The sequence below is a fragment of the Saccopteryx leptura genome, chromosome 7, assembly GCF_036850995.1.
Source record: "Saccopteryx leptura isolate mSacLep1 chromosome 7, mSacLep1_pri_phased_curated, whole genome shotgun sequence".
NCBI lineage: Eukaryota > Metazoa > Chordata > Mammalia > Chiroptera > Emballonuridae > Saccopteryx > Saccopteryx leptura.
The window spans coordinates 93,279,025-93,291,203 of NC_089509.1; the positions used below are offsets into that span (position 1 = coordinate 93,279,025).

The 12,179-nt window shown below is 41.0% G+C and overlaps 1 protein-coding gene across 4 annotated transcripts in view; it reads right to left on the reverse strand.

Annotated features, from left to right (window-relative positions):
* Window positions 1–12,179, reverse strand: part of KLF7 (KLF transcription factor 7) — an 88,161-nt gene that overhangs the window by 36,449 nt on the left and 39,533 nt on the right. For 2 of the 4 annotated variants that reach the window (XM_066346674.1, XM_066346675.1), the window contains exon 2: window positions 7,710–8,340. In XM_066346674.1, coding sequence (XP_066202771.1) covers window positions 7,710–8,340 — 631 coding nt within the window. Of the gene's footprint in view, window positions 1–7,706; window positions 8,341–12,179 lie in introns of all 4 variants that reach the window. The other 2 variants (XM_066346676.1, XM_066346672.1) reach the window with 2 other exon arrangements.

The window sequence follows — 12,179 nt, forward strand, 5'->3', positions numbered from 1 at the left end:
ATTTCACTGCCTTTTCTGAACGAGATGCCACTATTCTCTTCCCTTCTTTCTACCTCCCACCCCCAACTCATGCTCTATTCTCTTTTGTGATTAGTTTCCAAATATAACGGCTTTATGAAAACGTATTTCAGGATTTTGCATCAAAAGCGAGGTCTTCAGAGATGGGGTAAAGAATAGTGAGTGTGCCCTGACCAGGTGGTGGCGCAGTGGATAGAGCATTGTACTGGGATACAGAGGACCCAGGTTCGAGACCCCGAGGTCGCCAGCACCGGCTCATCTGCTTTGAGAAAAAAAAAAAAAGCCCACCAGCTTGAACCCAAGGTCGCTGGCTCCAGCAAAGGGTTACTCGGTCTGCTGAAGGCCCACGGTCAAGGCACATATAAGATAAGCAATCAATGAACAACTTACTAAGGTGTTGCAACGTGCAATGAAAAACTAATGATTGATGCTTCTCATCTCTTTCCATTCCTGTTTGTCCCTGTCTATCCTTCTCTCTGACTCTCTGTCTCTGTAAAAAAAAAAAAAGAATAGTGAGTGTCTCCTAACTGGGTTTTTGATAAATAATGTATGATGAAATATGTATTAATTTCATGTTTTTATTTTCTCCTCCATTTTTATTGTAATATGTTTATTTACTTTGTGACTACTAATTATCCATTAAAAGGACATCTGCAATAGGCATCTCGCAAAGCCTACATTTATTACCATATTATAATGATAAAATAAATGTGCTTGCTGTGTATATGTTGAGTTTAAAATATTCTACCCAAATATGTTTCCCTAATTTTATCTTCATAAATGTTAATAGCTAGCATGCTGCTAAATTATCAGTGAAACTCAAAAGATTTTCTGAATCATAAAATTCTCCCATAAATTGTTTTCTACCACCTCATTCACACTCCTTAACAACTCTTTCTCTTAAATCTTGAACATGCTAAATCCAAGATATCAAACGCTATTAAACTCTCTCCACCTTGTGAACTTAACAGTTAACCCTCATTCTAGCTTCCATCCCATAATTGGGGTTTAATGAGTTTCTGCCTCAACACATGGATAAACATTAGCAGCCATGTGTCTCAGCACATTATAGGTCCTTTAATGTCTTCAAATTGCCCCATTTCAGTTGCTATTGTATAAATTCAAAGAATTCTTATCTATAGCACTAAGGAGGTTAAAAGTGGTGGCTGGGCCCCCTAGAGTTCTAAACAAAGGTATTCAATTTTGTCCTGCTAATAGGCCTGACCTTGAATTAGAACTTCTATTTATACAAATTAGTGTACTATCATATTGGCATCATTTAAAAACATAAACAGCATCAATAAACACTCTGCCCAGAAAGAGAAAAGCAACTTTTTTTATCCCGAATCATCCATGCTGCTTCTGACCACTGATAGGAGCCCCTACTCCCTGTTAACGCTCTGTCTGCCTTTAGCTCTCCCACTCTACAAACTGCCTTTCCTTTCTCCTCTGCTGCTCCCTACGTGACACAGGGCCTAACATCTATTGGCACTTAATACCCATTGACGGAATGGCTGAATGAACAAAGTAAATAAGAAGCAAGATGATCTGTTAAATAAGATGCAAGCCTAAGGGACAGGAAATACTAGTCAAATTTTAATTCTGCCCATGGAGGATCCTATAACCTGGGCTATGCCATTTTTATATTTTTGGTCCTCAGTTTCCCCTATATGTGATAATGTTTGCCTTTCTTATTTTATAGGTATACACTGTTAACATTTGTCATTTTAATGAGTGTATACTAGGATAGTTATAAGGAAGTCTCTCTCTAATTCTAAGGTTAAAAAAATGGTTTAACTGTAATGACCACAGTCATAGTAGCTATAGTAGCAACAATAATGGGCCTGGAAATGGAAGACTGCTCCTTTGTAATTTCCTTGTTCTAGGTCTTGGTCATTTGATGAGGCACTATGTCTTCAAGATCCTCCCAATTTTTATCTATTTAGAAGACACTTAAAGTAGTTTCATTGTCAATTTGTATTTAAACTAGGATGTTTCTCATTTCCTCTTAATAATGGGTTAAGAAAAATATCTCCTTGACTTCTTTCCCCCTCATTAGTTAGCATAAAAGAGCCTGGACAGAAGCAATAATGTTTTGTTGGAATCCAGGACCAGACGCCTAGGAGCTCTGTGAAGGTGCGCAAGGTACTTGACTTCTCTGGATCTCATTTTCCTCATTCATGACATAAAAATAGTACCTATGTCATATTAATATGAAGATTAAAAGGGCTACTACAATGTTCACAAAAATTAGGGGACCAGGGAATGGGCAGATACTCCAGTATTTTCAGCCTTTTGTATAGTACATTTTCACCAATGAAATAAAAGTTGGTTTTGCATCTCATTTGCATAATCAACTTTGATTTGTCGTTTGCTTTCCTGATGTCCTTGCTTAATAAAAAATCAAATGCTTCCTTTTTTTGCTTCCTTTTCATTTTGAAATATCCCCTAATTTTTGTGAGCAGTATATTTGTAGAAGACTTCGAAAAAATGCAAAGCAAGTGCTTTGTTTGTTGAATACGCAAAATAAATGAATTTCAAACTGTAAAGAACTTTCATTATATGTATAAAATAAGCACTTTTGTTTGCCTCTTAAACATAACACTCATCTTGTTTGTTTGTAATATCTTTAGCCACCTTTTCATTTAAAAACAAACAATTTTCCTAAGTCCTGATTAAACTTAAAAGGTTGTGATACATCTTGATTCATTATGACCCACCCCAAAGCAGATATAAAATGCTAATTGCACACTGGTATTACCTTTCCACCTGAAAACATCCCTTTACCTCCTTCATTGCAAAATCTAGAATGTCCTCATCACCATCCAGAGGGAGCCCTCCAGACAGCACATGTGAGAAGCACGGCCTCTTTGCTCCCTCCTCTGTGACCAACGACCAAAGATTCCATTGCTGGCCTTTGTCCTGACTTTACCAACATGACTCACTCTTACTAGTATAAATGTGAACATGCTTTTATATGAATTTCCATACTAGAAACGTCTGCTCATTTAACACAAAGCATCATTTCTATAGCAGGCTTCCCCCCCCCCCCCCAACCTCAGATGTGATAAAAAAGAAATGTAAAAAATAATTCGTTTTCTTTTTGCATAAAATCTATTACCATTTTAACAAATTGATTTTTACTAAAATGAGCATAATAGAGTGATTTTTAGAAAACTGAAAGTAAAGGTTTCCCCTACATCACAATGTAAGGATTATTGAGCTGATTCTAAGAAGATGAATAAAATTATGATCATAATGGTTGAATTACTGAGAAAGAAAACTGTATTACACAAAGACCAAAAAACAGAGTGGGAGAGAGAGGTCATAATGGCTTGGCTGCTAAAGGACATTTTTACACTCACGCCAGCACTAAGTGCTCTTCCCAATGAATAAACCATATGTCCGTTTTTATATGCTTCCTTTCACAGAGATTCTGTTACTTCACAATAATCCCTTTGTCCCAGGCCTGCCTCATCTTCTTCCATCACCCACACCTCTGGCTCCCCCATCCATAACTCCGCCTCCTTGGGTAACCAGTATTCATGCCCCAGCTACCAACTTGAACATCTGCTACCTGAAAAAAAAATCACCTCATTGCCTAACATCCTCCAGGGCAAAAAGTTTAAAGGATTCAGCATCCTCAAAAAACAGCCAAACTGGTGGGGGTGGCAGGGAGATACCTCTTCCAGCTCAATAAATTCTAAAATCTATATAAAGACTAAGTTAAAAATTCCTCAATGCAAGCAATTTCACCTTACCAACAAAGTATTATCTTTCTTGTGCATGGACAGAGAGCCACACGTTTTATTTTATTTCATTTTTGCAATGTCTCCTTTCAACATATGAACATATTAGAAGAGAGAGCATATAACTAGAGAACAAAATGCCAATATTTCCCATTTCCCCTGGATGGTTTTTTTTTCTCTCTCTCTCTCACTCTTTTTCTCCTGTCCCTAAATACTTCCCCAACCGAAATATAAGCAAATATTTTCACTGAATTAAAGTAAGCTCTGTGTTAAAACAGCTTGCCTAAATTCAACCAGAATCCATTTTTTAAACACTTTACTTCAACATTCGGTCAGCAGCTCTCCCCCATCCACTCACTTATGTCTGCAGGCTTTTCTTGAGTTCCCAGCACCATATACCTTTGCCCTCAAGCTTTTACTGCTCCATTTCCTTGGTATGTTAGCATTTAATCTGATTCCATCCTTCATGCTTTTTTCATTATTCTTAGTTCATCCACACCACATAAATTATCACCTTTGTTTTCAGTTTCCCATGAGCCCCGTTTACACCAATTCCAAATAAATACTTCTGATTCTCATCCATTTAATCCAAATTAATTCATATTCCTTCTCCCCATCCTTCATCCCCACCTCTGCCTCTGTCCTGTCTCTCTTTCTTATAGCACCTACTTTTCCCTCCATGCTTGGCTCTGAGGATGCGAGGCAATTGCTTCTTGTGTTGTCTTAGAAAAGCCCTGGGCTGCACGAGTGCCAGCCTCAATGGCCAATGCCCGCACATGCAGTTTCACCCTCCACAGCTGGTGACCGTGAGCATCGTCCCCCACTCACTGACACTGGAAGTGCCGGAGTGAGGACAGAAAAGCTTCTCGCTTTTTGATGGTATTTAACGTTGGCTAAGTAGCTTATTGTCCATTTACATAAAGCTGTTTTTTTCATGAAATCATCACTAATCAATGTCAACAGCAATAAAAATAACTACCCCTAAACTAACCCTACTACTATCTTTTTTTTTTTTAAATAGGAAGGGAGTTTCTTTTTTTTTTTTTTTTTAATTTTTATTTATTTATTTATTCATTTTAGAGAGGAGAGAGAGAAACAGAGAGGAGAGAGAGACAGGAGGGAGGAGCTGGAAGCATCAACTCCCATATGTGCCTTGACCAGGCAAGCCCAGGGTTTTGAACCGGCGACCTCAGCATTTCCAGGTCAATGATTTATCCACTGTGCCACCACAGGTCAGGTCCTACTACTAACTTTTAATAAGGTCTTGTATTTTATATATAGTCTCATTATTTAATCTTCAAGACAATCTAGGAGGTAAACACAATTGTCCCTATTTTACAGATGAGGAAGACGAGACTTAGTGGAGATGAATAACTTATCCAGGTCATACATCTAGGAAATGGTAGCGCCAGAGCTCAAACTCAAATCCACCTGACTACAGAACCTTGCTCTCATTCATTCCGCGTGTTGCCCCGTCCCCGAGTGAATTCCCGACGTGGAGGAGCCTTTCCACTTCAGTCCCCCAAATGTGAAGTAGTTATAGGTGCTGGGACATAGCATGAGCTCCACCTTGACAATCACTTGAGTATACAATGTCTCCCAAACAAAGCACCGAATTCCACATCGCTTTAAAGCAGGGGTCCCCAAACTTTTTACACAGGGGCCAGTTCACTGTCCCTCAGACCGTTGGAGGGCCGGACTATAAAAAAAACTATGAACAAATCCCTATGCACACTGCACATATCTTATTTTAAAGTAAAAAACAAAACGGGAACAAATACAATATTTAAAATAAAGAACAAATAAATTTAAATCAACAAACAGGCCAGTATTTCAATGGGAACTATGCTCCTCTCACTGACCACCAACGAAAGAGGTGCCCCTTCTGGAAGTGCGGCAGGGGCCAGATAAATGGCCTCAGGGGACTGCATGCGGCCCACGGGCCGTAGTTTGGGGACCCCTGCTCTAAAGAGTTACCCTTCTGACACATCTGTTGGGAATACGGGATAAGAAAAAGAAGAAAATGCTCCGGCTTACCACCCGCCCCCCCCCCCACACACACACAAAAAGGAATCTCTGCTGCCCCAGAGCTGTCCAGTCACCATGCTAGGCAGGATGTGGCCTGTCGTAGTGTCAATATTTCAGAAATGTGTCCATATCATGAATTCCACACCCCTAACAAAATTCAATAGTCTGGCCTCATCCTGCTTTCTCTGGTTTCCTGTGGGGAGCGGGAGGTGAGTCACAACTGAAGCCTGGAACACTGCAAAGTCTTGTCATTACTCACTGACTTGAGAAAGAAATGACCTTCAGGACAATTTCAGAGAGAAATAATGCTGACAATAGGAAGCATCACGTGGGGTGGAGAACTTGAACCCAGGCTCTGATGGGAAGCTGTGAGTGGGGCTCTGCACCTGAGCCACAGGGCTCACAAGTTCCATTAGGAGACCTTCTCATGAACCCAGCAAGAGCCACAAGGGAAACTGGGCTCAGAACTAGAGGAGTACTTGCCTAAGTCCTGTGCTACAAGGAAGCAGTATCAGTCCTCACCCTCCCATGGCAATAACTTTGTGGTTCACAGCGGTGATTTCTTTTAGTCACATGTTACACAGCCCTACTTCAGGAAAGTTCTACTGTACCAAACACAGACATTTCGCAGACTGGTACAGTAGAGCTGAAAATGGCTTTCAGAACCAGATTATGTGATAGATGTGGACAATGAGGCCTGTGAGATAAAGGGACATGCTCAAGGTCACAGAGCTAGTTAGTGGCAGAGTTAACCCTTTCCAGCCAATGAACGTTGCACTGCAATTTTCTTGGTGACACTGTCCACAAACCACCAGAGAGTAGCGGAAAGGCAAGTGGTGAGCCCAAAAAGAACTCTCACCAGACACCTCCTCGCTTAGATTCACCACCCACTTGTCTTCAACAATATCTCATTCTGTTGTGTGTACATTTGGAGTTTTCCCTATTCAGCTTGTACTATGCACACAGCAGGCAAAAATCATATAGGCAACACACTGTCACGGACTCGCTAAAAACCCACCAATGACAGCAAATGTTCCCAGGATGCTGATACCAAGAAGAGCCACCAGCCCTAAGCTTCCATCTCAAAGCTGAGAACAAAGACCAGTTTCAAGGAAGACGCCAATCTCAGCCTTTTCTCTGTAAACCCCACTCCTGGAAATTATCCCCTTGCTCCAAAGATCAGTCTGATTTCTGGGAGTCACTATGGAAGTCCTGAGGAAAATATACAGTCCCCGTCAGCCCCCACCCGCCCCTACCACACACATAGCAATATAATCACTTTAGCAACTTCTCAGGAGCAAGCTCATTAAAAAGCCATTCTGCCATCTCTCCATAAAGCATGCGCCAGAGAACAATGCAAAAGAGGAGATGCCAATTAATTATAGAATGATCACATCTAATGAACTCTGAAACCCTCCTGCTGTTGGTGACTTTGATGAAAAATCAGGGATGCTGGGAAAACAGTGAATGGGGACACCGCGGCTACCTTGTTTAACTGTGAATTCTTTCAAACATTCCCCCTCAGATTCCAGTGTTAATCACAACTGCAGAACTACATTCCTAAAACAATGAAAAGTTTCAGAATGTGACAAGTGTGTGTATCACTTAGAGCTGTGAGTCACAGCACCAGAGCCCCCATTCAGGCATCCCCGGAGCTGTGCGATCTTATGCTGAGGTTGGCATGGCCTCTGAAAGGGCCTCACAGCCCGTGAGTGACAAGCCCATGTCCTGTCCTCAGGACATCTGGAGATAAGGACACAGTGAGTCATCTGCCTCCCCACCCAGGCCCTCCTGCCTCTCTATCACCTCCCAGTTGGCAGGGGTGCTATTTCTTGGAACAAAGAGAAGCCCTTCCCACCAGAAGGCTAAAGGAGGAAAAAGAAGAAACGACGTGCGGCCAACTTGTACCACTACCTGTGTGAGTCCTCTGGTGGGCCTTTAAGTGGGAGCTTTTTGTATAAACTTTCCGGCACCCGTTAAACTGACAGCGGTGAACCCTCTTCTTGTTTTCGGGGCATGCCTCAGCCCCTACCCCTCCTTGTTCACTGTCACTCTGTCCACTCTTAACTGTCCCAGCTGCCGCCACGGCTGCTGCTGCTGTTGCCACCCCTCCCACCTTGACTGAGCTAAGTGTAGCCTTCTTGGCCACCAGTTTCAACGTCACTGTGCCATCCACGGCTGAGAGAGTCTGTGAGGTTTTGACCAGATGGCGGCTGAGCTCAGGGGATGACGGGGGCGTTAATGAGGTCACTGCGTTGAGCTGGGCCTGGTTGACGGCTGTGTAGCTGTCTAGAGAAGAGCTGGTTGGCTGGAGACTGAGGCAGGTCTCAGATAGCAACTTGTCCCGAGAGAGCAAAATGTCCACTGCCGAGCTCTTCTCACAGATGGCCGCTTCCACGGGGAGCAGCAGGGGGTCCAAGCGCCGGAAGCTGTCCTCGATGCACGGAGGAGGGGACGCGTGCAGGAAGCAGTCCAGGTCCTCACCGAAGGTCTCCGAGATCCGTCTGGGCTCTGTCTGTAGGTAACGTTCCAGCTCAAGGCATGTCTGCAGAGGGAAAGGAGGAGGGGAAAGAAACAGCTATCAGAGGCAAAGAACACCATGAGGTCACACGTTGACAGGCAGAGGAGGAAGATTCATGAAGATGCAGAGAATGGTTTCAGGCTCGTATCTGAAAGTTTCCTACTGAAAGGTCTGACCTTGTTACTTACTCTTTGAATACACTTGAAGGGTTCATAAGGTCCCACCATATGAGCTCAACTACTAGAATTGATGGGAGACTAGGGGGCCCAGAAAGGCTATCCCACACAGTCAAGATCCTAGAGAACATTCAATGTTAAAATGATCTCCTGCCCCACAATCCACTTCAGCAGGTGAGATGCTCCAGGCATCTCTAGGAGTTCCCATTTAAGAACAAAGCAATATAATCAGAGAAGGTTTTGTATACAAAGACAAGAATCCCTATAGTGCAATTTCATTTCTCAAATAGATGGGCAAATCACAAAAACTAAGCCAAATTTTTCAACTTGCTCTGAAAAACAAACCATGTCTACCCAAACTAAGGGGTGACCTTAGGCACAAGCTGCCAACAGCAAGCCTGCCTTAAACATGGATTCCCTAACCATCAGAAATAAATAATGTTCTAAAAGAATACCTTTATAGGACTGACCTATGATGGCACAGTGGTTAAAGTGTCAACCTGGAACACTGAGGTCGCTGGTTCAAAACCCTGGGGTTACCCAGTCAAGGCACATACAGGAAGCAACTACTATGAGTTGATACTTCCCTCCTCTCCCCCATTTCTCTGTCTCTCTCACTCCCCCTCTCTAAAAAAAAAAAAAAAAGAAATCAATAAGTAGTCTAAAGAAAAAAGAATGCCTTTATAAAGCCTTCAATGTACTAGACAAAACCCCTTGTTGTTTATAGTAAGTTATTCAAAGTACAGTTGCTCCATATCTTGTAGCAAGGAGCATGAGTCCATTACAATGGTTAACCTCTCTGACTAGTTGATAAAATGAGTTCAAACAAAGCTATTTGACTTGTTAAAGATAAAACCCAAACTAATGTCAACATCAAGTTTTCACCTGGCAAAGAAAAAAAGTAACAAGAGGTTCAGAGTTTCCACAAATTTTCATGCCTGGTGCACATAAGTCTTTGTAAGATGGTGGAAACACTTATGGTAAAACTTAAATTTCTGGTCTAAAAGCTCTCACTGAAAAATCCTACTTTTTCCAGAATCTTGTATAAAACCACGGTGCTAACTTACACTAGCTCAATTTGTTCTAACTTCTGGCCTTCAACAAAGAATTACTGATGGCAAATTTAAAATATGACTAGCTCCTAATTTACTGCCTCCGTAGAGCTTCTATGTTATCAACCAATGTTCTGATTCTAGGCTTTTATTCTGTTAATAATATATTTTAATGATATACCTAGTTGTGTTGTATCTGTCAAGGATTTTATTGTGGTGACATTTCAAAAGACTGGCTTTTTAATCAGCCTCCGGTATAACTCTGCATTACTGAATAAAAAACCCAGATTTTTAGCTGTGAATTGCTATGGGTCTCACTGTTGGGTTTTAATAACATAAACTAATGGCTGGTTCCAATCTTCATTCAACATACATGTCACAAGTGTTCATTCAACTACTTGTCCACAGCAAGGTGCAAGTTTCTCTGTGAAGTAGAAGAAGGTCCATGTGATGCAGGAACAGGGTAAATAATTACAAGCTAAAAATGACATGAATTTATAAAGCAAGGTGATAGCAAGGAACATAGAAGGTGTGCTGGTAAATTCTTAGGGGTAAGTAGACAATGAATTCTATACTCTATAATGTGGAAATATTAGTCAAGGAAAGCTTATTGGAAAAGTAACTTCTGGTTCCATTTTACTTGTTAATTAAATAATAGTTCCTGCTGAGTAGCTTCCCACTACTTTATATTTGAAACCAGCACTGCTACTTTTTCAGGTCTAGACATATGCATTATCCTCACTTGCCCCTTTTCTGAAGTTCATGTCTCAAAAATTTTTCTTTCCTTTTCCCATCTCATTTGCTAGAAATTATAACTTTCTTCTTTCCAGTATTAAAACCCTCAGTCTTAGCTCCAGTTGATTCACTTCTGAATTAAAAGATCTTATTCCTGAAACCTCTCTTAAACCTCCCCTTTTCTTTTTAAACTGTCACCTACCAAGCACAGTGTCTGGCACCCAAGAGGTACATAATGTCTATCAAACAAAGATGAAATCAACTTTATTCCATTACTTTAATCATTGTACTGTACTCCACTCTACACGAGCCATCTGCTGACACCCTATCCAGGACCACACTGTGGCTAGCAATCCCAGAAATGAACACTAATCCATGTGTTCGGGAACACAGTTGTAGTGCTTCTTTAGCTTTGCCAAAAAAACAGAACCAAACTTTTGAGACACAGTTATGTTCCAGGTAATAATCAGCTGACTCAGGGGTTATGCAAGAACTCTTTTACACTCCCAGTCCCCACTGTCTATAGATAGAGCTTCGGTTTGCTCTGTCCTCTCATATACTTTGTAGCTCAAAGATTTGAAAGTCACTAAAAACTCGCTGTGATTGTTAGGAAGCTCATACCTCTTTAAATTCAGAGTTCTGAGGAACTGAGTATTCTAAACACATTTACATATTCTGGTGGGAGGATTAAAAAATAGCCTCTCCAGTGTGCCCTAGTTTGAGGCTCAAGTGCACATGCATCACACCGATGATCTAAGTATTAAGATATCCCCTCCATCACTAAAGTATGGGAAAATCTGGACCCCTTAAGAGAGGCTGTCACTTGCAATCCTAATACAGGACATTCTTGTTCCAAATGAGAATTAGAGAAGCACGGGTACACATTAGGGTGTGTTGGACAGCACTATGATATCACTGTGGAATACTTTTTGTCTTGAGAAATATATACTGCTCACAAAAATTAGGGGATATTTCAAATGAATATGAAGCTATAAAATATCCCCTAATTTTTGTAAGCAGTGTACTTCTTGTAATATCTGCTAGAGACAAAGTTTAGACAGGGAAGATTTTGCAAATCAGAAATTAATCAAGAGTGTTGGAGATTAAAATATTAATGAGGAGGGTTTTAATGTTAGATTATTTCCAAATCAAGAGAAAGTTTGTCTCCAATATCTTTTTAATGAATGCAAGAACTCCCTTAAAAAATACCTATGATGATATGATTAATTAGAATTTGAGGTATCATTACACAGATTTTAATATACCGACACAGAGGTATATATAGAAATAAATGTGTATATGCAAGTATGAGTCTACATCCTATATTGCCTATATATATGGAAAGACACCTCACTAGCAGTGGGCACAGCTGGCACAGAGATCTTGATTTGTAAGTATCATTATCCAATAAAGGAACCAGGACTACTTAGAGAAATGCTTGATTCAAAGACTAGGGCAAAGAATAGAAAAGATGAGCCTAGACTACCTTGTGGTACCAGAAAGTAAGGAAGTGCTCATATAGTGATGTCAGAAAAAAAAGTCAAGTATGTCAGAAAGACAGCAGCCAACTTGAAGGAGCTCTGAATGGCCAAATATGGATAATTTGAACAACACAAATGAATAATGACAGTAATGGATTCTAACCCATGGACTAAGGTGAGTATCTATGAGTATATAGTGATATAAATAAACAATTGAATAAATAAACAAATGGAGGGTCAGGTCCTCCTTACAGTAAAATTACAATTAAACATAGAACAGCCTGACCAGGAGGTGGCGCAGTGGATCGAGCAGTGGACTGGGATGCAGTGAACCCGGGTTGGAAACCCCAAGGTCGCTGGCTTGAGCGTGGGCTCACTGGCTTGAGCACAGGGTCGCTGGCTTGAGTGTGGGATCATAC